This window comes from Pimephales promelas, chromosome 22, assembly GCF_988280905.1.
Source record: "Pimephales promelas chromosome 22, fPimPro1.hap1.1, whole genome shotgun sequence".
NCBI classification, from domain to species: Eukaryota; Metazoa; Chordata; class Actinopteri; order Cypriniformes; family Leuciscidae; genus Pimephales; species Pimephales promelas.
The window spans coordinates 10316097-10341215 of record NC_142790.1 but is presented as its reverse complement, the minus strand read 5'-3'; the positions used below and the strand labels follow the sequence as shown (position 1 = coordinate 10341215).

General features: G+C 40.7%; 1 protein-coding gene across 4 annotated transcripts in view; it reads right to left on the bottom strand.

The window, feature by feature from the left end:
- Nucleotides 1-25119, bottom strand: part of elovl2 (ELOVL fatty acid elongase 2) — a 108901-nt gene that overhangs the window by 29631 nt on the left and 54151 nt on the right. Inside the window, exon 1 of one of the 4 annotated variants that reach the window (XM_089125564.1) lies at nucleotides 6335-6358. The exons of 1 other annotated variant lie outside the window; for it this stretch is intronic. Coding sequence is in view for 1 of the 3 variants with exons in the window: in XM_089125563.1 (XP_088981689.1) it covers nucleotides 11078-12208 (1131 nt within the window). In the remaining 2 variants the exon portion in view is untranslated. Of the gene's footprint in view, nucleotides 1-6334; nucleotides 6359-6394; nucleotides 17192-25119 lie in introns of those variants that run through there. 2 more of the 4 variants (XM_089125565.1, XM_089125563.1) reach the window with 2 other exon arrangements.

Here is a 25119-nt window from a genome sequence, read left to right as displayed (position 1 = left end):
TGACTTTCTGTGGGTCCTAGCTAATAAGTGTAAATTAGAAAGTTGTCCGGCTCGAGGAGTACAATATACATACCAATTTTTGTAACTCTAGATAAAACTAACAACCCCACTTTTGTCAAAAGGTGGAGCTACTGAGCCCTCACCACGCCCGTTTCTGAAACTTTGCACATGTCTACTGGCTAATAAATGTGATGTGTCTGTCGAGTTTCATGCAATTTGAAGCATGCTAAGGGTCTCAAAAGCATCCTAAAAGAATGGTAAAGTTTGATGCATCGCCACGGCAACAGTTTAAAAGATATCAAGAATCCATTCACAGGTCTACATCTGCCGTGTATTTACATTATACAGATGAAGTTTGAAGCAAATCGGGTAAAAATAAAAGGGTGAGTTCAAAGCATTTTGAAAGTGACACACTTTCTGATGCCAGTTGGTGGCGCTATAACTTTGACTCACAATAGTCACATCCATGTGATCATCCTCTTACAGCGAACACACTGCTGAAGTTTCATCAGGATCAGTTAATGTATGCAGAAGTTATAACACTCTTCCTGTTTCATGTTTCTCGCCATAATTTTGTTTCCTCGCCACGGCCAAAACGTTCGAGGTATCAAAAATCCCCTGGCAATTTTTATCCTCAATGTCTTGACTTCACACGGATCGAGTTTTGTGGCATTTCTTTGAATTCTCTAGAGAAGTACTTTAAATTATTCCATTGCATGTTTTTTTACAAACAACCCTAAATAGCCAACTTCCTGTTGGGCTGGGGTAAAAAGTAAGAGTGTGAAGTATATATGAACCGATGAGATCCATATGTTTACCGAGTTTCATATTATTACATGCAAGTGTGTTTGATTTATGGACCAAATTTTCAGATCAAGTTTTTTGACCAAGTTAATCTGATTAATAAACTAATTATATAAAACTATTGTCAATGCACTACAATTAAACTAGTTATATGCCTTTACTTATATAAAATAAAAATAAAAATTTATTTAAAAAATACCAGGCTTAAGAAATGTATTTTCTTCATGCTGGTCATACACACAGCAGTGAAATGGTTAAGCCCCCTCCCCCTGCACACACACACAGACAGGCACACACACAGACAGGCAAAGACACAGAGACACGTAGGCTCAGAGAGAGCATGACCACATTCAAACAAAAATATCTGACTTTCTGTGGGTCCTAGCTAATAAGTGTAAATTAGAAAGTTGTCCGGCTCGAGGAGTAAAATATACATACTGATTTTTGTAACTTTAGATAAAACTAACAACCCCACTTTTGTCAAAAGGTGGAGCTACTGAGCCCTCACCACGCCCGTTTCTGAAACTTTGCACATGTCTACTGGCTAATAAATGTGATGTGTCTGTCGAGTTTCATGCAATTTGAAGCATGCTAAGGGTCTCAAAAGCATCCTAAAAGAATGGTAAAGTTTGATGCGTTGCCACGGCAACAGTTTCAAAGATATCAAGAATCCATTCACAGGTCTACATCTGCCATGTATTTACATTACACAGATGAAGTTTGAAGCAAATCGGGTAAAAAGAAAAGGGTGAGTTCAAAGCATTTTGAAAGTGAAACACTTTCTGCTGCCAGTTGGTGGCGCTATAACTTTGACTCACAATAGTCACAACCATGTGATCATCCTCTTACAGCGAACACACTGCTGAAGTCTCATCAGGATCAGTTAATGTATGCTGAAGTTATAACACTCTTCCTGTTTCATGTTTCTCGCCATAATTTTGTTTCCTCGCCACGGCCAAACCGTTTGAGGTATCAAAAATCCCCTGGCAATTTTTTATCCTCAATGTCTTGACTTCACGCTGATCGAGTTTTGTGGCATTTCTTTGAATTCTCTAGAGAAGTACTTTAAATTATTCCATTGCATGTTTTTTTTACAAACAAACAGCCGACTTCCTGTTGGGCTGGGGTAAAAAGTAAGAGTGTGAAGTATACATGAACCGATGAGATCCATATGTTTACAGAGTTTCATATTATTACATGCAAGTGTGTTTGATTTATGGACCAAATTTTCAGACCAAGTTTATTGACCAAGTTAATCTGATTAAAAAAATAATTATATAAAACTATTGTCAATGCACTACAATTAAACTAGTTATATGCCTTTACTTATAAAAAATAAAAATAAAAACTTATTTAAAAAATACCAGGCTTAAGAAATGTGTTTTCTTTATGCAGGTCATACACACAGCAGTGAAATGGTTAAGCCCCCTCCCCCTGCACACACACACACACACACACACAAGACAGGCAAAGGCACAGAGACATGTAGGCTCAGAGTGAGCATGACCACGTTTAAACAAACATATCTGACTTTCTGTGGGTCCTAGCTAATAAGTGTAAATTAGAAAGTTGTCCGGCTCGAGGAGTACAATATACATACCAATTTTTGTAACTCTAGATAAAACTAACAACCCCACTTTTGTCAAAAGGTGGAGCTACTGAGCCCTCACCACGCCCGTTTCTGAAACTTTGCACATGTCTACTGGCTAATAAATGTGATGTGTCTGTCGAGTTTCATGCAATTTGAAGCATGCTAAGGGTCTCAAAAGCATCCTAAAAGAATGGTAAAGTTTGATGCATCGCCACGGCAACAGTTTAAAAGATATCAAGAATCCATTCACAGGTCTACATCTGCCGTGTATTTACATTATACAGATGAAGTTTGAAGCAAATCGGGTAAAAATAAAAGGGTGAGTTCAAAGCATTTTGAAAGTGACACACTTTCTGATGCCAGTTGGTGGCGCTATAACTTTGACTCACAATAGTCACATCCATGTGATCATCCTCTTACAGCGAACACACTGCTGAAGTTTCATCAGGATCAGTTAATGTATGCAGAAGTTATAACACTCTTCCTGTTTCATGTTTCTCGCCATAATTTTGTTTCCTCGCCACGGCCAAAACGTTCGAGGTATCAAAAATCCCCTGGCAATTTTTATCCTCAATGTCTTGACTTCACACGGATCGAGTTTTGTGGCATTTCTTTGAATTCTCTAGAGAAGTACTTTAAATTATTCCATTGCATGTTTTTTTACAAACAACCCTAAATAGCCAACTTCCTGTTGGGCTGGGGTAAAAAGTAAGAGTGTGAAGTATATATGAACCGATGAGATCCATATGTTTACCGAGTTTCATATTATTACATGCAAGTGTGTTTGATTTATGGACCAAATTTTCAGATCAAGTTTTTTGACCAAGTTAATCTGATTAATAAACTAATTATATAAAACTATTGTCAATGCACTACAATTAAACTAGTTATATGCCTTTACTTATATAAAATAAAAATAAAAATTTATTTAAAAAATACCAGGCTTAAGAAATGTATTTTCTTCATGCTGGTCATACACACAGCAGTGAAATGGTTAAGCCCCCTCCCCCTGCACACACACACAGACAGGCACACACACAGACAGGCAAAGACACAGAGACACGTAGGCTCAGAGAGAGCATGACCACATTCAAACAAAAATATCTGACTTTCTGTGGGTCCTAGCTAATAAGTGTAAATTAGAAAGTTGTCCGGCTCGAGGAGTAAAATATACATACTGATTTTTGTAACTTTAGATAAAACTAACAACCCCACTTTTGTCAAAAGGTGGCGCTACTGAGCCCTCACCACGCCCGTTTCTGAAACTTTGCACATGTCTACTGGCTAATAAATGTGATGTGTCTGTCGAGTTTCATGCAATTTGAAGCATGCTAAGGGTCTCAAAAGCATCCTAAAAGAATGGTAAAGTTTGATGCGTTGCCACGGCAACAGTTTCAAAGATATCAAGAATCCATTCACAGGTCTACATCTGCCATGTATTTACATTACACAGATGAAGTTTGAAGCAAATCGGGTAAAAAGAAAAGGGTGAGTTCAAAGCATTTTGAAAGTGAAACACTTTCTGCTGCCAGTTGGTGGCGCTATAACTTTGACTCACAATAGTCACAACCATGTGATCATCCTCTTACAGCGAACACACTGCTGAAGTCTCATCAGGATCAGTTAATGTATGCTGAAGTTATAACACTCTTCCTGTTTCATGTTTCTCGCCATAATTTTGTTTCCTCGCCACGGCCAAACCGTTCGAGGTATCAAAAATCCCCTGGCAATTTTTTATCCTCAATGTCTTGACTTCACGCTGATCGAGTTTTGTGGCATTTCTTTGAATTCTCTAGAGAAGTACTTTAAATTATTCCATTGCATGTTTTTTTTACAAACAAACAGCCGACTTCCTGTTGGGCTGGGGTAAAAAGTAAGAGTGTGAAGTATACATGAACCGATGAGATCCATATGTTTACAGAGTTTCATATTATTACATGCAAGTGTGTTTGATTTATGGACCAAATTTTCAGACCAAGTTTATTGACCAAGTTAATCTGATTAAAAAAATAATTATATAAAACTATTGTCAATGCACTACAATTAAACTAGTTATATGCCTTTACTTATAAAAAATAAAAATAAAAACTTATTTAAAAAATACCAGGCTTAAGAAATGTGTTTTCTTTATGCAGGTCATACACACAGCAGTGAAATGGTTAAGCCCCCTCCCCCTGCACACACACACACACACACACACACACACAAGACAGGCAAAGGCACAGAGACATGTAGGCTCAGAGTGAGCATGACCACGTTTAAACAAACATATCTGACTTTCTGTGGGTCCTAGCTAATAAGTGTAAATTAGAAAGTTGTCCGGCTCGAGGAGTACAATATACATACCAATTTTTGTAACTCTAGATAAAACTAACAACCCCACTTTTGTCAAAAGGTGGAGCTACTGAGCCCTCACCACGCCCGTTTCTGAAACTTTGCACATGTCTACTGGCTAATAAATGTGACGTGTCTGTCGAGTTTCATGCAATTTGAAGCATGCTAAGGGTCTCAAAAGCATCCTAAAAGAATGGTAAAGTTTGATGCGTCGCCACGGCAACAGTTTAAAAGATATCAAGAATCCATTCACAGGTCTACATATGCCGTATGTTTACATTATACAGATGAAGTTTGAAGCAAATCGGGTAAAAATAAAAGGGTGATTTCAAAGCATTTTGAAAGTGACACACTTCCTGCTACCAGTTCGTGGCGCTATAACTTTGACTCACAATAGTCACATCCATATGATCGTCCTCTTACAGCGAACACACTGCTGAAGTTTCATCAAGATCAGTTAATGTATTCTGAAGTTATGACACACTTCCTGTTTCACGTTTCGCGCCATGATTTTGTTTCCTCGCCACGGCCAAACCGTTCAAAATATCAAAAATCCCCACACAAGCTTTCATCCTCAATGTCTTGACTTCACGCTGACCAAGTTTCGTCGAATTTGGATCAAAGCTCTAGGAGGAGTATTTCACATTCCATCGCGTACGTTTTACAAACAACCCTCAATAGCCGACTTCCTGTTGGGCTGGGGTAAAAAGTAAGAGCGCGAGGTATAGATGAAACGATGAGATCAACATGTGTACCGAGTTTCATATTATTACATGCAAGCGTGTTTGAGTTATGGACCAAGTGTTCGGACCCCGTTCCAGGGGGCGCTGACGAGCCCCCCTGCCACGCCCGGGTACCAGCTTCAGCCCGGCTCTGATGAACGCGGGTTCTGACCCGTGTGCAAAGTTTCAAGAGTTTTCGAGCACGTTAAGGGCCCTAAAAGTGCCCAAAAGGTAGCAAAATAATAATAAGAACAAATAATCCCAAGGAAAACAATAGGGCCTTCGCCCTTTCAGGGCTTGGGCCCTAATAAATAAGCCCAAGGAAAACAATAGGGCCTTCGCCCTTTCAGGGCTTGGGCCCTAATAATCCTAAGGAAAACAATAGGGCCTTCGCCCTTTCAGGATGTCGCTTCACGAATGAGTCTTGAGAAAGGCATGGCAACGCAGCTCAACACTGAGGTACATCTGTACATCTGAGGTTTTTTGGCGCCGTACACATTCCGGGTGAGCTTAATCGTGCAGCCGACGAGCTCTCACGACATCCCACGTATCGCGACTCCACCCCAGACAATCCAGCTGATTTGGAGACACCTTCTCGGGTCGAACAAGGTAACCTGTTTGCTGCTCAGATTGTGACAGCCTGGATTGTCTGGGGTGGAGTCGCGATACTCAGTGTGGGATGTTGTAAGAGCTCGTCGGCTTTACGATTGAGCTCACCCGGAATGTGTATGGCGCCAAACAACCTCAGATGTACAGATGTACCTCAACGCGAAGTGCAAAGATCAGTCCCTTTATAATCACTAAAAAGCTGTACTTATCTCTGAGTGTTTGAAATATTAATGGTTATGACAATGTTGATATGTTTGGTCTTGGTGGAATAGACCTGCTGCGCTGCTGCTTCTGTTCTTGCTTCTGCTGTTGGTTATTGCTGCTGCTCCTGCAAAACAAGTACGGGACTTGCTACTCCTTATACTGTACATACACAACATGCTGCTGCTGTACAATATAGCAATTTCCCACAATCTCAAGAAGTTCTGTTATAATCAATGAAACTGTCTACACTGCACAATAAAAGAGATCAGAGTGGCTAAAAATGCTACTCTGAAAAGCAGAAAAAAACAGTTTCCAGTAAACGATGTGGCATCATTATGAACAGGTTTGTGGAACATCACCAAGTACAAGATACCACCCCCACAATCTGTGGAGAATCAACAACTGGCTGAGGATCTGAATATGTTTTATGTGTCCTCACAACTTTCTAGAAAGAAATGGTATCTGCAAGGATTTTCAGTCAGGATTTAGACCGAATCATAGCACTGAGACAGCTCTCATTAAAGTCAAAAATGATTTGCTCTCATCATCGAATCGTGGTTGTATCTCTCTATTAGTGGTACTCGATCTTAGTGCTGAATTTGACACAATTGACAACAACATTCTTTTAAATAGACTCGAAAATTATGCTGGCATTAGTGGAATTGCATTAGCATGGTTTAAATCACACTTATCTGACCGTTATCAGTTTGTAGCAGTAAATGAAGAGATGTCTTATCGATCACAAGTTCAGTATGGCGTACCACAAGGCTCAGTACTAGGACCATTGCTGTAAATGCTACCCTTAGGAGATATCATTATAGGAAGCATGGCATTAGTTTTCACTGTTATGCTGATGATACTAAGCTCTATATTTCTTCACGCCCTGACGAAACCTACCAATTCACAAAATTAACAGAATGCATAGATGATATTAAAAAAGGATGACTAGTAATTTCCTACTAAATTCTGAAAAAACAGAGATTCTAATTATTGGACAAAAAATGTCCTCATGTAATAACCTAGAATACTGTCTAACAATTGATGGCTGCTCTGTCAAGTCCTCGTCTTTGATACCAATCTTTCATTTAAAAAGCCATGTATGTAAAACCGCATTCTTCCATCTTGACAATATATCTAAATTATGTCAAATGTTCTCAATAACAAATGCATAACAATTAGTTAATGCGTTCATGACATCAAGGCTAGATTATTGTAATGCTATTATGGGTGGTTGCTATTATGGTATAAGTGTCCACACTTAATAAACAAACTACAGCTGGTCCAAAATGCAGCAGCTGTAGTTCTTACCAGAACCAGGAAGTATGACCATATTAGCCCAGTTCTGACAACAATGCATTAGCTCCCTTTTAAACATTCTATTAATTTTAAAATATTGCTGATTACTTACAAAGCACTAAATGGTTTAGCTCACCAGTACTTGAGCAAGCTCTTAACACATTATAGTCCTTCATGTCTATTGCGATCTCACAATTCCGGCCAGTTGATAATACTTCAAAATCGACTGCTGGGGGTACATCCTTTTTCCTATTTAGCACCAAAACTGTGGAACAGTCTTCCTCACATTGTCCGGGAAGCAGACACACTCTGTCAGTTTAAATACCCCAGTTAAAACCCTAACCCTAACCTTTGGTTAACCTTAACCAACGAATAAATAAGTCACTTCAAACTTCAAAAACAAACAAACAAAAAAAAAATCAATAGGCTTAAGAAAACCTACACAGGGAACTTTTGCCTATATGGTTTTAAATGTAATAAATAAAAATCTTGCTCTCGAATGGTTTAAAATCACATTAAAATGATTTTAGGGAGTACAAAGCCAGATACTACAGTTTACAGCCAGATACTACCAACTTTTTATATCATTGATAATATTTGAGATATTATATATCTGATAATCTTCTGGCATCAAAACCCCAAGACTTTGAGAGTGATTTTTCACTGAGGCGGCAGAAGCCATGACCTTTGTTTGCAGAAGCCACAACCAGCCCCTTACAAGTGGTGCATATTAAAACGCAGAATAACAACGAAACCATCACATGCACCTTTTAATTCTGCACATGACAGGTATGATTTATTAGCTGGTTTCCTCATGGGGACAAAAAAAAAAAATTGGATATTGCCAGCTCCTAATCTTTATTGGACATGGTATTGCCTGAACCAAATATGACATGCTGGTACAGTGCTGTACAAAGTACTCTGGTTATCTGAGTGCTAGTATTGTGACACAACAGAGATTCTAACCAAACTGATTATGGGCTATTTCACAAGTCCTGAATCCAAGTAACCTTTTTACTTAAGAACACAAAGTTAATGTGTAAATTTGAGTGAAAAAATTCAAGGCAGCTACTTCATCAATCTGTTTTGCAAGGTTCACATATTATATTATATATATATTAGTAATATTATACATACATAATATGAAATACTTTATATTAAATCATGTCTTATTATATTATATACAGAGTTTTTTTTTCCTTCCCTTGCTTGCAAATGACCTGAAGCCCTAAACATATACTTTTTTTAGATTTGTTTCGTTATTTTTTTATTTTATTTACCTTTACATTACTAGATTTGATTAATAAATGATTAATAAATGACAAATTAAGCACATCCTTCATACATATTTTTACATATATAATATTTTTCAACTTTACTACTGTGATTTCATGCATAACCCTTTTAATACACCTCAAAATATCTCACATCTCTAGTGTTTCTTCCGACCTCTTGTGGAAAATAATAATATAACATGATATTTCATGACTCTTGCCACTAGATGGTCTTATAGCCCTATATAAAACAAATTAACTGTAAAGTTCATTTAGGGTTATCCATGATTATACATTCAGATTTTTGGTAAATTTTAACATTTTTTAGGTTTTTCTATATATACACTGATCTGGTGTCAGATATTGAAATAAATGAAGTGAACAGTGGGTGGGGAGGGGGTATATTTTCAAAGAATATTTATTTGAAAATGCTTATTTTAATTCATCATTTACAAGAATGCTGTAATCATTTCAATGTTTATTTTGCAATAAATAAACTGTAGGAAAACTGTAGGGGGTCCATGGTGTCAGGTAACATGAATCAGATAATTTCCTTTACTAGACTCTCAAAACATTTGCTCAGTATGTGAAACAGACGCCAGACATGTCACTGAAGACTGCATCGGCATACTCATCCAGTCCATGTCATCATTCCAGCCCATTCTTTTTGTCTACATCCAACGCACATGGCACCCTTTAGCGTCAATATGAGACGCAGATATATATGGACAAGAAGGCACCTCCTAGTGGTCCTACCCCAGAACTAAACCTACCCATAACCGAACAAAGCTCTGTGCGTGTTATATTGCTGTTAATGGGTGCCATGTGCATTGGATTTAGACAAAATTTTAAAAGCGTCACAATATGACACCCTAGGATGAGAATGTGTTGATCATTTTTGTTTTATTCTTCCAGTCTTGTAACTCAGCATCTGAAGGGTCAGAGCAGTGGTGGATTGTCCTAATGATGGGATCTCCTGCTTCCGTTTCTGTCAATAGGCAGGTAGGCCTAAGTGCAGAATGAAGCAATGATCCGATTCGCGGAGCGGGGAGTGTGGGAGGGTTTTCAATTGCATCTGAATGGTGGTTGAGAATGTGATTTGAAGGTTTAAAGCCAGGTTTCATATTGATGCTGCAGTCACGCACCTTTTGTTGGAATGAGGTGCGCCCTCTGAGCTCACAAAGTTTGTTTTCCATACTCTGTTTTCCGAATTGCTCCACAATCTTAAATTTATGTTTTAAGAGGATTTTCAAAGAATAGTGCCTTTCACCATTATGACCCTTTTTATTTATGAAAATTGTTCAGTTTTGTGCGGAATCAAAATAATATCATTAGTAGGGTTGGGTATCGGTTGGGTTTTATCCGATACCAGTACCTACTCTGTATTTTTTAAACGGTTCCGGTGCCTAAACGGTTCTTGAAACGGTACTTAAGAAAACGAAACTGCACACACTTTGTCAAAAAATATAATACCCCTTTATTTACAGGGCCAAACTGGACACAATATTAACTTACTACAATATAAATACAAGTAACATATGGTAATAATAAATAAACCAATATAAAATAAAAGTTCATATTTACATAATATCAAATAAAACAATATTATATCAAACAATGTAATTATACTGGAGATTAATAGAGATTACTACCAGGGTAATACAATATCGACATGGCTACAGGTTCCCATGTTTTGTCTGCTTTAACTAGTCTTGTAAGTAAGTTATCTGGTCATTTACTAGTTAAGCTCTTAGCCAGTTTGATATTTCGTTCCCATTGCATCTTATATGCAGCTTTGAGTAAACATATGTGTAACAAGGTTCAGGGAAGAAGGAGGCAGGAACCGGATCATAATAATAAGATTAAGATTAAGATTAAGATTAAGATTCAACTTTATTGTCATTACACAAGTACAAGTACAAGGCAACGAAATGCAGTTTGGGTCTAGCCAGAAGTGCAATAGCAGCAAGTGCAGGATATCAGTGCAGTGGTTCCATAAGTGCAGTACATGGATATGTACTGAATCAATATAGAGTGAATACTAATTAAAAACAATTATTTTTCCAAATAAATTAGTTCTATGAATATAATATACAAATAACTATTATTGTAAGCAGAGTTTACAGCTAGATATGTACAGAATATTATATAGTATATGCAGATGAATATCACTATCAACAGAATTTTTACAAATATGTACAAAAAATAATATACAGATAGTTATTACTATAAGCAACAGTGGATCAGTGAGGGTTAGAGTTCAGTAAAGAAACAGCTCTGGGGAAAAAGCTGTTCTTTAGTCTGCTGGTCCTGGTCCGGAGGCACCTGAAACGCCTACCGGAGGGCAGGAGAGAAAACAGTCTGTGGGCTGGGTGAGAGGAGTCCTTAAGGATGCCACGAGCTCGGTGCAGACAGCGTTTCTTTTGGATGTGCTCGATGGCAGGTAGTGGAGTCCCAATGATGCACTGGGCAGTTTTCACCACCCGCTGCAGTGCCTTGCGCTCTGCAACAGAGCAGCTCCCATACCACACTGTAACACAGTTGGTCAGAATACTTTCTATTGCACAGCGATAGAAGTTCACCAGGATAGTTGAGGAAAGCTGATTCTTCCTCAGTGTCCTCAAGAAGAAAAGGCGCTGGTGAGCCTTCTTGACAAGGCAGGAGGTGTTGGTTGTCCAAGACATGTCCGCCGAGATGTGGATTCCTAAGAACTTGAAACTGGAGATACGCTCAACAGCCATTCCATTGATGTGGATGGTGTCGTGTGTGCCTCTTGACTTTTTTCTGAAGTCCACGATGAGCTCCTTCGTTTTGGTGGTGTTGAGGAGCAGGTTATTCTCAGTGCACCATGTGGCCAGGTGCTTGATCTCCTCCCTATAGGCAGTCTCATCGTTGTTGCTGATGAGACCAATCACCGTAGTGTCGTCTGCAAACTTGATGATGGAATTAGATTCGTACACAGGTTTGCAGTCGGAGGTGAAGAGGGAGTAGAGAAACGGGCTTAGCACACAGCCCTGTGGTACACCAGTGTTGAGTGTGATGAACGTGGAGCAGGTGGAGCCAGATCGAACATTCTGGGGTCTGTCGGTCAAAAAGTCCAAAATCCAGTTACACATGGAGGTGTTGATACCCAGGTCTCCGAGTTTGGCTATTAGCTTAGTTGGGATGACAGTGTTGAATGCTGAGCTGAAGTCAACAAACAACATGCGTGCATAGGTGTTCTTTTTGTCCAGATGTGTGAGCACAGAGTGCAGTGTCATGGAAATTGCATCCTCTGTGCTCCTATTGCTACGGTAGGCAAACTGATGTGAGTCCAATGTGGATGGTAGAGAGTCTTTTAGGTGTGCCAGGACCAGCCGCTCAAAGCACTTCATTACGATGGGTGTGAGTGCTACAGGGCGGTAGTCGTTAAGGCACTTCGGGTTGGAGTGTTTTGGCACTGGCACAATGGAAGTGCATTTAAAGCATGTTGGTACAGCTGCTTGGGCAAGAGACAGGTTGAAAATGTTTGTAAAAACCCCAGAGAGCTGCTCCGCACATGCCCTGAGTACGCGTCCAGGGATGTTGTCTGGTCCAGCAGCCTTGTGCACGCTGATCCTGCTCAGTGCATTGCAGACAATAAAACTTTATTTAAACAAAATAAACAAATAAATTACCTGCCAGCAGCCCCTCACGGACGACTGCTGGCTTACCAAATAAAATATAAAATACAAACAAAAGCAGGCCTGTTCCTCTCTCGATCATCCACTCCGTCGCTCCCCCTTTATGGCTCCGCTCCTTCGTGAGAGATGCGAGACCGGTGTGCTTCACAGGTGCTGCTCATTAGCAATCGCACCACCGGCCTCGCGACTTTCTCTCACGTCCCTCGGCCGTCCTGCTCCCCACATACCCCTATCACCCCTCACAGGCCGGGGGGTACACCCGAGACTGTGCCTACTCCCGGCGGCGACGCTGGATGGCCCTCGGTGGATGCCTCGACGCTCCCCCGCACCACCTCTCCCGTCCCTTGGCCGTCCTGCTCACCACAATATGAAAGAGAACGTCTCTGTGTAACCCATGACCTCTGAATAGGGAACGAGACGCTGCGTTCGCTGGCAAATATATCGCGCTGCCGACAAGCTTCCTTTCGGCAGAGAACTCTTGAGGATGATGCGCGCGCTAATATAATATGACGACGTCAAGACGGCGCAAATGGTGATTCTATATCCATAGACCATCGTTCTGAACTTCTGATGCGTAATTTTACCCGTGAAATGCAGCCAAACCTTGCAGCGTTTTGTCTTCGGCATCTTCATTAATCTCCTCGCTATCAGCAGACGTTCCGGGAGTCTCCCGCATATTTATAACAGCTCCCTGATGATCGCAAATTAGTTCAAATCTCCCGGAATCTAGAGCGAGCGAGCAAGAGCGCGCGTGTGAGACAGATCAGACAGTGCTACAATAAACCGTATAGTGCGTGCACGTCGGAGAGGGAGAGGAAGACAGCGAGAGACTGTGTGTGTGTGAGACGCCTCATGCCACAGACTCAGGCATCGAAATCAGGCACCGAAATGTTCATTCTAATTCGGTCTGGTTACTACCGTTTACATCAGAACCGGTTCCCTATTGGCACCGAGTTTCGGTACCCAACCCTAATCATTAGGAAGATACTAACAGAAATCTGAACATTTACAACTTGAAAGGTAGATAGTGCTATGGGTAATTTTTCTTGCAGTTGATGGAAATTTGTGGGATGTATATCCAGGGCACGAATCTCCCGTTTCACCACATCCCAAAGATGCTCTATTGGGTTGAGAACTGCTGACTGTGGGGCCATTTTAGTACAGTGAACTCATTGTCATGTTCAAGAAACCAATTTGAAATAGTTCGAGCTTTGTGACATGGTGCATTATCCTGCTGGAAGTATCCATCAGAGGAAGGGTACATGGTGGCCATAAAGGGATGGACATGGTCAGAAACAATGTTTAGGTAGGCCGTGGCATTTAAACGATGCCCAATTGGCACTAAGGGGCCTAAACTGTGCCAAGAAAACATCCCCATACCACAACACACACCATTACAGTAGCCTGCACAGTGGTAACAAGGCATGATGGATCCATGTTCTCATTCTGTTTGTGCCAAATTCTGACTCTACCATCTGAATGTCTCAACAGAAATCGAGACTCATCAGACCAGGCAACATTTTTCCAGTCTTCAACTGTCCAATTTTGGTGAGCTCTTGCAAAATGTAGCATCTTTTTCCTATTTGTAGTGGAGATGATTGGTACCCGGTGGGGTCTTCTGCTGTTGTAGCCCATCCGCCTCGAAGTTGTGCGTGTTGTGGCTTCACAAATGCTTTGGTGCATACCTCGGTTGTAACAACTGGTTCTTTCAAAGTTGCTTGAATCAGTCGGCCCATTCTCCTCTGACCTCTAGCATCAACAAGGCATTTTCGCCCAAAGGACTGCCACATATTTTTGGTTTTTCCGTTTTCACACCATTCTTTGTAAACCCTAGAAATGGTTGTGTGTGAAAATCCCAGTAACTGAGCAGATTGTGAAATACTCAGACCAGCCCATCTGGCACCAACAACCATGCCACGCTCAAAACTGCTTAAATCACCTTTCTTTCCCATTCTGACATTCAGTTTGGAGTTCAGGAGACTGGCTTGACCACGACCACACCCCTAAATTCATTAAAGCAACTGACATGTGATTGGTTAATTAGATAATTGCATTAAAGGGGGGGTTGACTGCTTTTTTCTTTGCATAATTGTATTTATGGGGTGCAATATAACATGTATTCGTGGTTTTTCTTTTTTTAAAAGTCTTTTGTTGTCAGTTTTATTGTCAGCCGCGCTCTCCTCTGTCTCCTGAACGAGCGGTTGACTTCCTGATTCTATGAAAACACTCCCTCAGAAACACGTAGTGGGCTCAGATTGGTTAGTTTGGCCCAGTGTGGTGTGATTGGCTAAGCTGTCGCTCACGTTGTCCGGAAGGTTTAACGCCCATTACCTTTACGGGCGGAACGTGAGCTCCGGTCCAGAATGTAAATATGTGTCGAACTGCAGTATCAGTTTGAGGCAGAATCAGACCGAGAAACCCGCGATCAAGAGAGTCAAACAGAACCTCACCACACACTGCTCTTAATAAACGTTTCTGAATGATAATTTGCTACATTTTTTAACTTTCTGCACGTTTGTTTTACACAATAGCATCTGACTGGCAACAATAGCAACTGACTGGCTACTAATGTCATACTCAAACAGCGTTGGCATGTTTACGTTCTTGATCAAATCGAAAATAACGTCATAAAGCATATATACATGAAAAATACGTTTAAAACATTAGTACTTATAGAAAATTAAGATCCATAATGTTTGTACGAGTTTGTCGTGGACACAAAATAGCATATGCTAACTAGTAATGGCTATAAAGCCAGCGCTGGCATTTGAAAACAATAAAACACAAGGCTAACGTTACGTCTGGAATTATACATGCAAATACATTTAAAATGATGAAGTCTTAGCCCACTTACAGATTGTGGCCCAAAACTGCTGCCTCTTGTTTTAAAGTCGGAACTGCCTCATGTTTCTTGTTGAATCTGGAGTTGAACTCGTGGAGATTCTGGAAGCTGTCTTCCGTAAAATGCGCAGCACAGAGAGCTAGATTACGATCGTCATTTTCAGGAACATAATCAAACATAAATTGTATCCATTGTTGAGGAAGTATAGCGTCCATGGTAGGCCCGAAACACAGAAGACCTGACAGCTGCGTGAACAACATACTCGACGAGTCGACCTGCCTCAGAAATATACGCATGCCATTTTCTGCATATTCTGAGGGAGGGGTTGATGCAAATGTGCGGGTTAGTGACGTACCATAACCCAGCTGTAGTCCCAATCGAGTCGTTTTTGTAGGCAATTATACTTCCTGCTTTTTAAAAGACGATATCTCTGCTTACACTAAACTTTCAGCGCTGCAACTTTGCAGATACTGTTCATGCACCAACAGCAACATTACACACTATTTAAAATGAAAAAAGTGAAATCACAGTCAAGTTAATTAGAAATTGAACAGCACTGTAAAAAAAAATATTGTTGGTTTAACTTAAAAAAAAAGTAACCTGGTTCCCTTAAAATTTTAAGTTCATTAAAATGGAAAAATGAGTTAATACAATGAAGGAGATTAATTTAATCACCAGAAACTCAAAATATTATGTTATCAGAACTACATAAATTATCTAAGTTGATTTGACAAAAGAAAAAAAATTAGTGATTACAAATCATGAAAATATTTTTTACAGTGTAATAATCCTTTAGGTAAATGTGTGTGTGTGTGTGTGTGTGTATATATATATATATATATATATATATATATATCAAGTCAGTCGATTGGTCGCGCGTCCAGAGGCGTTTGGTCATTGGATGTGGAGTTGCCGCAGCACAGCCAATGAGCGAGCTAAACACTCTGCTGCTTTTCATTGTGAAGCTGCACTCTGTTTTAAATTAAAGCTTCAATATTTAGAGGAAAGGGATTTTCTCCACTGCGTATTAGCCATGCAATACTCGTTCCCTACTCTCAGGGAACCGAGGTTACGTCAGTAACAGAGTACGTGTGCTAATCATTCCGATTGAATTTCAGCCAGTGAATAACAAATTTATACTTGGGTGCGTTATATATTATGCACGTTATTGTCTCTGACCTGCTCAGGTCGCCATTTTCTTCCATTCCCGGAAAAGCAACGATACAGTCAAAACACAACTTAACATTCAAGTTGTGTGGGTTTTCCAGGAAATTAGTATCCTCGCTGGACCTTTGCTTCTCGTAAATACTGCCATATATTGTGCATGTTATTTTTTGACAGATGATATTCAAATGATGATTTGAAAACTGATGGATCAAATGGCAATAATTATTTATTTCTTAATCGTAGTGCGTTATGTCGATGTTTTTTGTTCTAAATACCTTTTTGTTCTGCAGCAGCTTATGCGTACTTCCGTATTACAAATAAGGTGTATACATTTCGTTTGCATATTAATATGATAAATGCCGGGGGTTAAAAAGATCATAGTTGATTTGGAATCTGTACAAACCAGGCCATATTGTTCGCCCTGTATGTGATTTGCAAATTAATTGGAAAGTTTAAACATCATTGAGGGAAAGTTTATCATTTGCATGTTTTTGTCTTGCCAATTTACACATTCAAGCAATTTAACACCATTCCAGCGCAAGACGAGACAAAAGAGAACTCAATTCGGTACTCGCGTGCTGTTATCTGTGTGCTCATCTGCACACCCAAAGCCTGCGCACACAGAAAGGCGCGTTTCAGACAGCGAGCGAATCCCTCCTTGATTCCACCTTTGAATCTCCCTGCGCCTGAACAGACACAAACACAAAATTGTCAAATTACCCGTCTCAGCAAGTATTCTCAACACAGTCAACCGCGGTTATGAACGTAAACAGTTCAGAAAGAAATCGTATGTGTACTATATTGGGGCTGTGCATTAGTTCTTCAAATGACTGAAGCCTATAAATATCTGCTACTGTCTATGTCATTAATGTTAATCAAACAACAAAACAGCATTAACAAAGATTAATCTACAGTATATTTAATTTATACAGTGAACACTACATTTAGGCCTAATTATTAGATTTCAGTACCAAAGTTAGACTTTACATTATTTGTAACTTCGTCATATTGAATTTATCTATGCTTTGTAATTAGTGTTTCAACGATTGACAATTAGCAAACAGTTTGGATTGGCAGCCTAGCATGGATAAGAGCAGGAGAGCAGCATTAACCCCCCTAAATAGAACAGAACCAACATGATTATATTGCAGATACAACATAACTTAAGAATTTGCCAAATCCTGACTGATGAGAGGAGGAGCTGCGGGGATGGAGGAGGGTAATTAGCTCCTGAGAAACTCAAACTATAAGCAAAACCTAAAAGCAACTGGAAAGTGTGTTGCTTAAACTATTTAAATGTTGAAGCAAACTCATTGGCTACAGTTGCAACAGGTCAGCTTCAGCTTGTACCGTGTAGTTTAATTATGTGATTGTCAGCAGGCTCCATTAAGGACCCATCAGTCTGTGCCATCTAGGGTTTAAAGGTGGCATATGTAATAATTGAGGTAACAATATACGAAAAATGAGCTACACGCATCAAAAGAATGAGAAGAAATAAGTGCAAAGATGTCATTAAAAAACTGACAAGTTATAGTGCTGCCGAGATATTAACCTGAATTAGCATGCTAAATTACTAGCCCCGGCCCGGCAGGTATCGTAATACCAGTTCCGGCCATGGGAGGCGGTATGCGGACGGGCAACGTTAGCACCAGCCAAACTGCAATACGCGAGTGAGTCGCGCTCGCGCCGGCCGGCTTGTGTGTACTTGAACCTGATGTCAGTCGTGTGGAAATACAGCCAATTACTACATTTCAGTTCAGGGAAGAGTTCAAAAAATGATTGGTCGACATTATGCATGAGGAATACATTTTGGTAAGTTGTAGCATACTGTATCTTTCAACAGTGTTCGTGTTCTTTTCCATTAGCTAGAGATGATCGGTTCACGTGCGCTAGGGATCTGTAGTGTAACATGTACAAGCGCCAAAACGGTATTTATTCTTTGAATTGCGTAATATAATTGACAGAATCTGAGAGCTTAACCTGCTTGCTAAGTGTCAATTGCGTGTGTCTCACGGTGAATTCACGGCGCTAGCTTGATCAACATCAGCGAATGCTGTCTGTCAAATTAATTCACTAACAATAAAAGTGTAATATGAACAAAACGAATACCATAAACTTCAAATAATTGCCCAAGCTTTTATTTTCCCATGCCGTCGAAATGCACCAGCTTGTTTTTGAGATCTATGAGGCGGTCTTCATCATTTAGTGTTGAGATTCATAGTGTTTAGTTTAGTTCACACTAGTGTTTAGTTCATTGAGTCTCTGATCTCTAAAAATCTCCAAATGTTCCACGTGAAACTGCGGTCTTCCAACCTTTTACTATCACGTCAAATGATTTGAGTAACATGCGCGATGGTAGGAGGCACAAGTCATTTTTTGGAGGTATACTGCCCCCATCTGTTATGGAATATGGAGTAGGATTTGATTTATGATGTTATATGGCACCTTTAATGACAGAACTTGGTATGTAAAAAATCTAAAAAATGTTGTGCTTTAATTTGGAGCAAGAGATAAGGGGTTGTGGCTTTATTGTGTCAGATGCAGTTTTGCTCACAGCTAAATAGTTATCAGTAATGAGTCCATAAAGTGAAGCAATACTCTTTCTAAACTTAATACAACTTAATCCTTCCAACTTAATACATTGGACTTTGAATCGTATTTTATTATGCTAATAGCGTTTTATCATTAGGGTTGCATAATTGTTCGTAACATCTGTCTGACTTATCAATCAGTGTTTCAGGAGCACTGAAACATCACATTGGTTAAAAATTTAAATCACCTATTTGATTAAAGCAGGTATTCGAGGAGACTAGAAGTGATCAGAAACTGAGCACAAACAGTACAAATTGAGACAGAACACACCAACGTGGACATCAAGAACCTCATTTACTAAATAGTTTTGCAAATGCCAGGATGATCTGAGCTGGAAGTAAAGTAAACACATTGAAATATACTGTACAATTCATAATATACTGTACAATATGTCTTTATCAGCAGACACAATGTAGAAACAGTAAGCTGGGTCACTGACCCTTGCAAAAAATAAGTATATGGTTTATTACCTAAGTGAAGTTCAAGTGAATATAAGTATATACATTATGTGTATACTTATATAAATGTACTAGAAGTATTCTTGTAATGGCTCGTTTCCACTGAGTGGTACGGTACGTAACGAAAAAAGTTGTGAATGGTACGAAAAAGCCGAACCGTACCGTACCACTTTTTGGGTACCCTTCCGTTGGGGTACCTAGCACAGTGAAAGGGGACTAAAAGGTGGAGCTAGACTCACTGCAGAACGGTGATTGGTGGACAGAGTATCGTCACTCGCGCGTGCTACAAGGGCATTAAGCATACAGTTGAAATATAATAATACTGTTATTGTGTCACGAAATGTAGTTTTAAGAGTTTTTCAGGCGAGAAAGTAGTTTTTTAAAGCTCAAATCTATGGTTTATTTATAGATTTATGATAATTTGACTGAGATCCATTCCAAGCGATCACAGGACGCTCGCGCTCGTGTCCCCCGCCTGGAACAGCCTTTCCTCGGCTAGTCGTTCTGATGTTTGCCGCTGACTCGAATGTCTCTGTAGTGGTTAAACATGAGATATAGTTCGTCTTGTATAAACCTAACAGGTGATCTTTGGTCTCATGAATCTATAATTCGTTCCCTGTCCAATAGTTTTTTTTGGCAGAAGTCTACTTGAAGTTTCATATCTTTGAGCGCTGAATTTGTATATTTGACTGACTGAATTGTTTCTTGATGTTATTTAAGCTTTACTGTATATCTTTTTGTACCTTTTACTTGTATATTTATAATGGCTATTATTGATAAAACTGAAATTCAACAAAAAGAGATAGTTTTGTCATTTTTTACTTTATTACAAGATAATCTGTAATGTTGTTTATTGCAACATTTGTACCAATGCGATATGTAATAACCTACATTACATTACATATTGCCTGGAATATGTTTAATATTTTTAAATTTAAACGAAAAGAGACAGGGTTGTTTTATATTTAGTTTTGTTATAAATATAACGTTACATAGGCTACATGCAGTGAATATAATCAATAGGCTATGCGTTGCCTGAACCAAATTTGTGTGCTTTAGAATGTTTAAAATGTATTGAAATGAAATCGAAAAGAAGCAGAGTGGTGTTTTATAACATATTTCGTTTTATTGCTGCCTTAAATGAACATACAGAGATAACCGGAGTCGCATAGCCAGAGCGAGCAGAGTGCCGTGTTCAAGAATGCGCTGTTCCATTACTGGACTCGTGTCCTCTGGATCATTCTCCTGAGTCGGGCTTTGCGTTGGCTTCTTGGAAACGCCTAATGCCAGCGCTTGTTTCTAGTGACAAACATGCAGAGAAGCAAGAACAAGATCTGCTGTCTGTCATCCATTGTTGTTTACAATGTCGCTTTCTTCACGCGAAAATGACGTCGATCAAGTAAGGGTACTGTTGGCGGTGGAAACGCAAGCCTGATCATGGTGTACCCGACCTGACCCGTACCGTACCCCTCAGTGGAAACGAGCCATAAATGTACTGTTTCCTTACTTTTTGGGACTAAATTAGCACACTTTTTAGTGTATAAAATTATAATTTTTTTTCAGTATATGATTATATAAATACACAACTAGTTTACAACTAAGTTTTTTTTTAATATAATTGAACTACAACAACAAGTGTGTCACGGGGCGGAAGTTTAATATAGTGAAGACAGGCAGGAACTTAAACAGTGAAGGTGATTACAGAATGACAGGCAGCTGTGAGGGAACACACGTGGCAAAACAAAACAAACAGACACTCCAAAGAAACCTAATGGTGACATGGTGACATCTCGCCCCCCTCCGGCAAGGCGCGACCTCGCGCCGTAACAAAACGACAGAGGGGGGACCGGAGGAGGTTCTGGTGGTGGACGAGATGAAGATGAGGTGCAGGAGAAAGGCTGGAGTGACAGGGTGGTGAAGGGACGATGACGATTCCCTGACGGCCTTGACGGAGATGGCCCAGTGGCACGGACCCAGAGCCTTCCAGTACCGACAGCCCACGGCAGAGTAGATGGAGGGAAGAGACCAGATGGCGAGGAGACTGACGGTAGCTGGGGGATGACCGACGGAGACTCTGCGGCAGGATCTTTCGGCGCAGGCGGAGAGCCGATGGACTCCAACAACGTCGTAGGAATAGGAGACCCCGGCGACATCGCGGCGACAAGTTCTGGAGATATAGCCAGAGTGCCCGAGACCTGATGCGGAGGTGGAGTGAGGGAGGACAGAGGTGACGCCGAAGGGAAGGGGGAGCCCGCTGAAGCCAACGGGGTGGAGGGATGGAGCGTAGCGGACTGACTGTAAGTCCTTGGCGCAGGCAGAGTGACGACTGACCAAGGGGAGACTCCTTGAAGATGGCGCAGGGCTGCGCACATCCAGCAGTGGCAGGGTTGGAGGACTGATTGAGATGGGTGTCACGATGGTCTTGAATTGACATAAAGCAGGGCGGATACAGTCACTGGACAGATCGGAAGACGATGAAGATGCAGATGACGGGTGGGCTAGGGCTGGAAAAGTATCCTTGTCACTGAAGTTCATCAGCCAGTCCTCTCGTCCCATATATTTGGTCCCCTCGTCCGCCGATGTTGTGGGCTCACACCCCTGGTCAGACTCCTGTTGGAGCTCCTCCTTCGGGGCGAGGGTCAGCTCTGTCCTCTTCGTCTGCGGGGGGCACGCACGAGATCTCCACGGTCGAGGGTGGTAATCCTGGCTCTGGGTCTGGCTGTGTTCTGGATCAGGCTTCGACGCTCTCAAGACACCTGAAGACGGCCTCCATGCATTTCAGGTTAGAGGTGTCTGGGAGGTCGATATGCTGGTGGAAGGTGGCCCCGATCCAGAACAGGGTCTTCAGGGTTTCGTCATCGAGGGGGCTGGTGAGTGCTGGTGAGTCTTTGGAGAAAGACAAAAAAAAATCCTGGCTCTTCTGATCAAGGGCGATGAACTCACAATTGGGTCCGGTATTCTGTCACAGGGCGGAAGAAGGATGACGGAGATAAAAGTAGATATCACACTTTCTTTAATATAGCGAAACTCAGGAACAGGTTAACAGGTGCGACAGCGTGTTAAACACAAACAATACCGGACAATGAAGTGAAGACAGGCAGGAGCTTAAATACACAGTGAAGGTGATTACAGAATGACAGGCAGCTGTGAAGGAGGTGATCAGTGTCCATGGAAGCAGATTGATGGTGGGAAACTCAGATGAGGAACACACGTGGCAAAACAAAACAAACAGACAGTCCAAAGAAACCTCATGGTGACAAAGTGAACTTGTATACGGATATTTTACTAGTCAAATATTGGTTGCACAATATTTAGTTTATGAAAATCCACTATGAAGTATACTCTCAGTAAACTACTAGTTTAGTAGTTTTATACTGTAGTTATACCTGTAATATATACTATATATATATATATATATATATATATATATATATATAATTTATTGAAATTTAATTGTATTGATATATATATATATCAATAAATGCAACATTTCACATTAATTAAAACAAAAATGGTATGGTATATATTTATACCATCGTGATCACGCAAAAAGGTCTGCCGTGGTGGCCCGTTCAGAATTCCAACCAACATAAAAACATAAATAATTACACTGTGCATGTACAAAAAATACTGAAAATAGACTAATAATAATAATAAATTTTATTTATAAAGCACTTTTCATTTGCGAACAGATCTCAAAGTGCTACAGCAAGCGTAAAAATGGGTAAGAATAAGAGAACATAAAAAAGTGAAATTCTAGATTAAAAGTAGCTTTTTATAAATAAGAAAGTTTTTAAGCCTTTTTTAAAATGGTCAACTGACTGTGGTGCCCTCAGGTGGACTGGCAATGAATTCCACAGTTGCGGGGCAGCAGAGGAGAAAGCACGGTCTTCCATGGTCCGGAGCTTGGTTCTGGGAGAACAGAGAAGATTGCTATTTTGTGAGCGGAGGTTTCTGGTTGATGTTTGCTGGGTGAGGAGTTCCTTGAGGTATAGTGGTGCATTACCATGTATGCATTGGTGGGTGAGGAGATTTTATATTGAATCCTGGCGGAGAAGGGAAGCCAGTGGAGTGCTTGAAGGATGGGTGTTATATGTTCATATTTACGCACTCTCATCAGGATCCTAGCAGCACTGTTCTGTATGTGTTGGAGTTTCTGCAGACTCTTGTTAGAGATCCCATAGAGAAGTGCTTTGCAATAGTCCAGCCTGGAGGAGACAAAGGCATGGGCAAGTTTTGTGGCGTCGGAAAGAGTGAGAGTGGGACGGAGTTTGGCAATATTCCTGAGGTGGAAAAAGGATGATTTGCACAGATGTTTGATGTGGTTGTCAAAAGTAAGGTGAGGGTCAAATCTTACACCGAGGTTGGTTACTGTTGATGAGAGAGGGATGTCTTTTCCGGAGAAGGTGATAGAGGTAATCAGGGAAGACTGGACCTGATGGGGAGTGCCGACAAGAATTGCTTCAGTTTTGGAGCAGTTTAACTGAAGCAAGTTCTGACTCATCCAGGCGTTAATCTCCTCCAGGCAGGAGGTCAGAAGGAGTGGTGTGGATGAAGATGAGGGCAGAGTAGTGAGGGGGTGGTGGGTTGAGTTTGTTTTGAGGTAAATTTGTGTATCATCAGCGTAGCAATGGAAGGAGATACCATGCTGGCTAAGGATGCGGCCAAGAGGGAGCATGTAAATAATGAAGAGTTGGACCAAGTACCAACCCTTGAGGGACACCACATGTGACAGCATGTGGGTGAGATTTAGCTCCACCCAAACTGACATACTCGGTCCTCCCAGGTAGGATGTGAACCAGTCCAAGGCAGAATTTGATAGTCCTAGATCACTGTGAAGGCGGTTGAGAAGGATGTTGTGGTCGACAGTGTCAAAAGCTGCGGTAAGGTCAAGAAGGATGAGAAGTGAAGGAGAGCCAGCATCGGCTGCCAACAGAAGGTCATTAGTGACTCTGACCAAAGCTGTTTCTATGCTGTGGGCGGACCGGAAGCCTGACTGAAACTTATCGTATAGGTTATGATGCTGAAGATGGACCTGGAGCTGAGCAGCAACTGCTTTTTCCAAAACTTTGGAAAGGAATGGAAGGTTGGATATGGGCCTGAAATTGGCCAAGTTTTCCGGATCCAAAGTGGGTTTTTTAAGAAGTGGTGTGATGGCCGCAGTTTTGAGGGGTGAAGGAACATGGCCAGAGCGGAGGGAGTGCTGTTTTTGTGATTAGGGGACTTATGGCAGAGAGATTTGATTTTATCAGGGTAGTGGGGAAAGGGTCCAGGGCACAGGAAGATGATTTAATTTTTTTTGATGATTCCCTCGATTTCAAGTTGTGAAACCTCAGAGAAACAATGGAGAGAGTGAGTGAGTCCAGTCTGTGAACTGACAGAAAGGGCAGGTAGTGCAGAGGGACCAGTGAGATGCGATCGAATGGAGTCTATTTTTGTTCTAAAGAAAGTGATAAAGTTGTTGCAATGTTCCTCTGTGTTTTCTGTGTGAATTTTAATCTGAGGTTTAAGAAGATGGTTTATTATAGAGAAGAGCTGCTTGGAGTTTCCAGGATTGTTGTTGA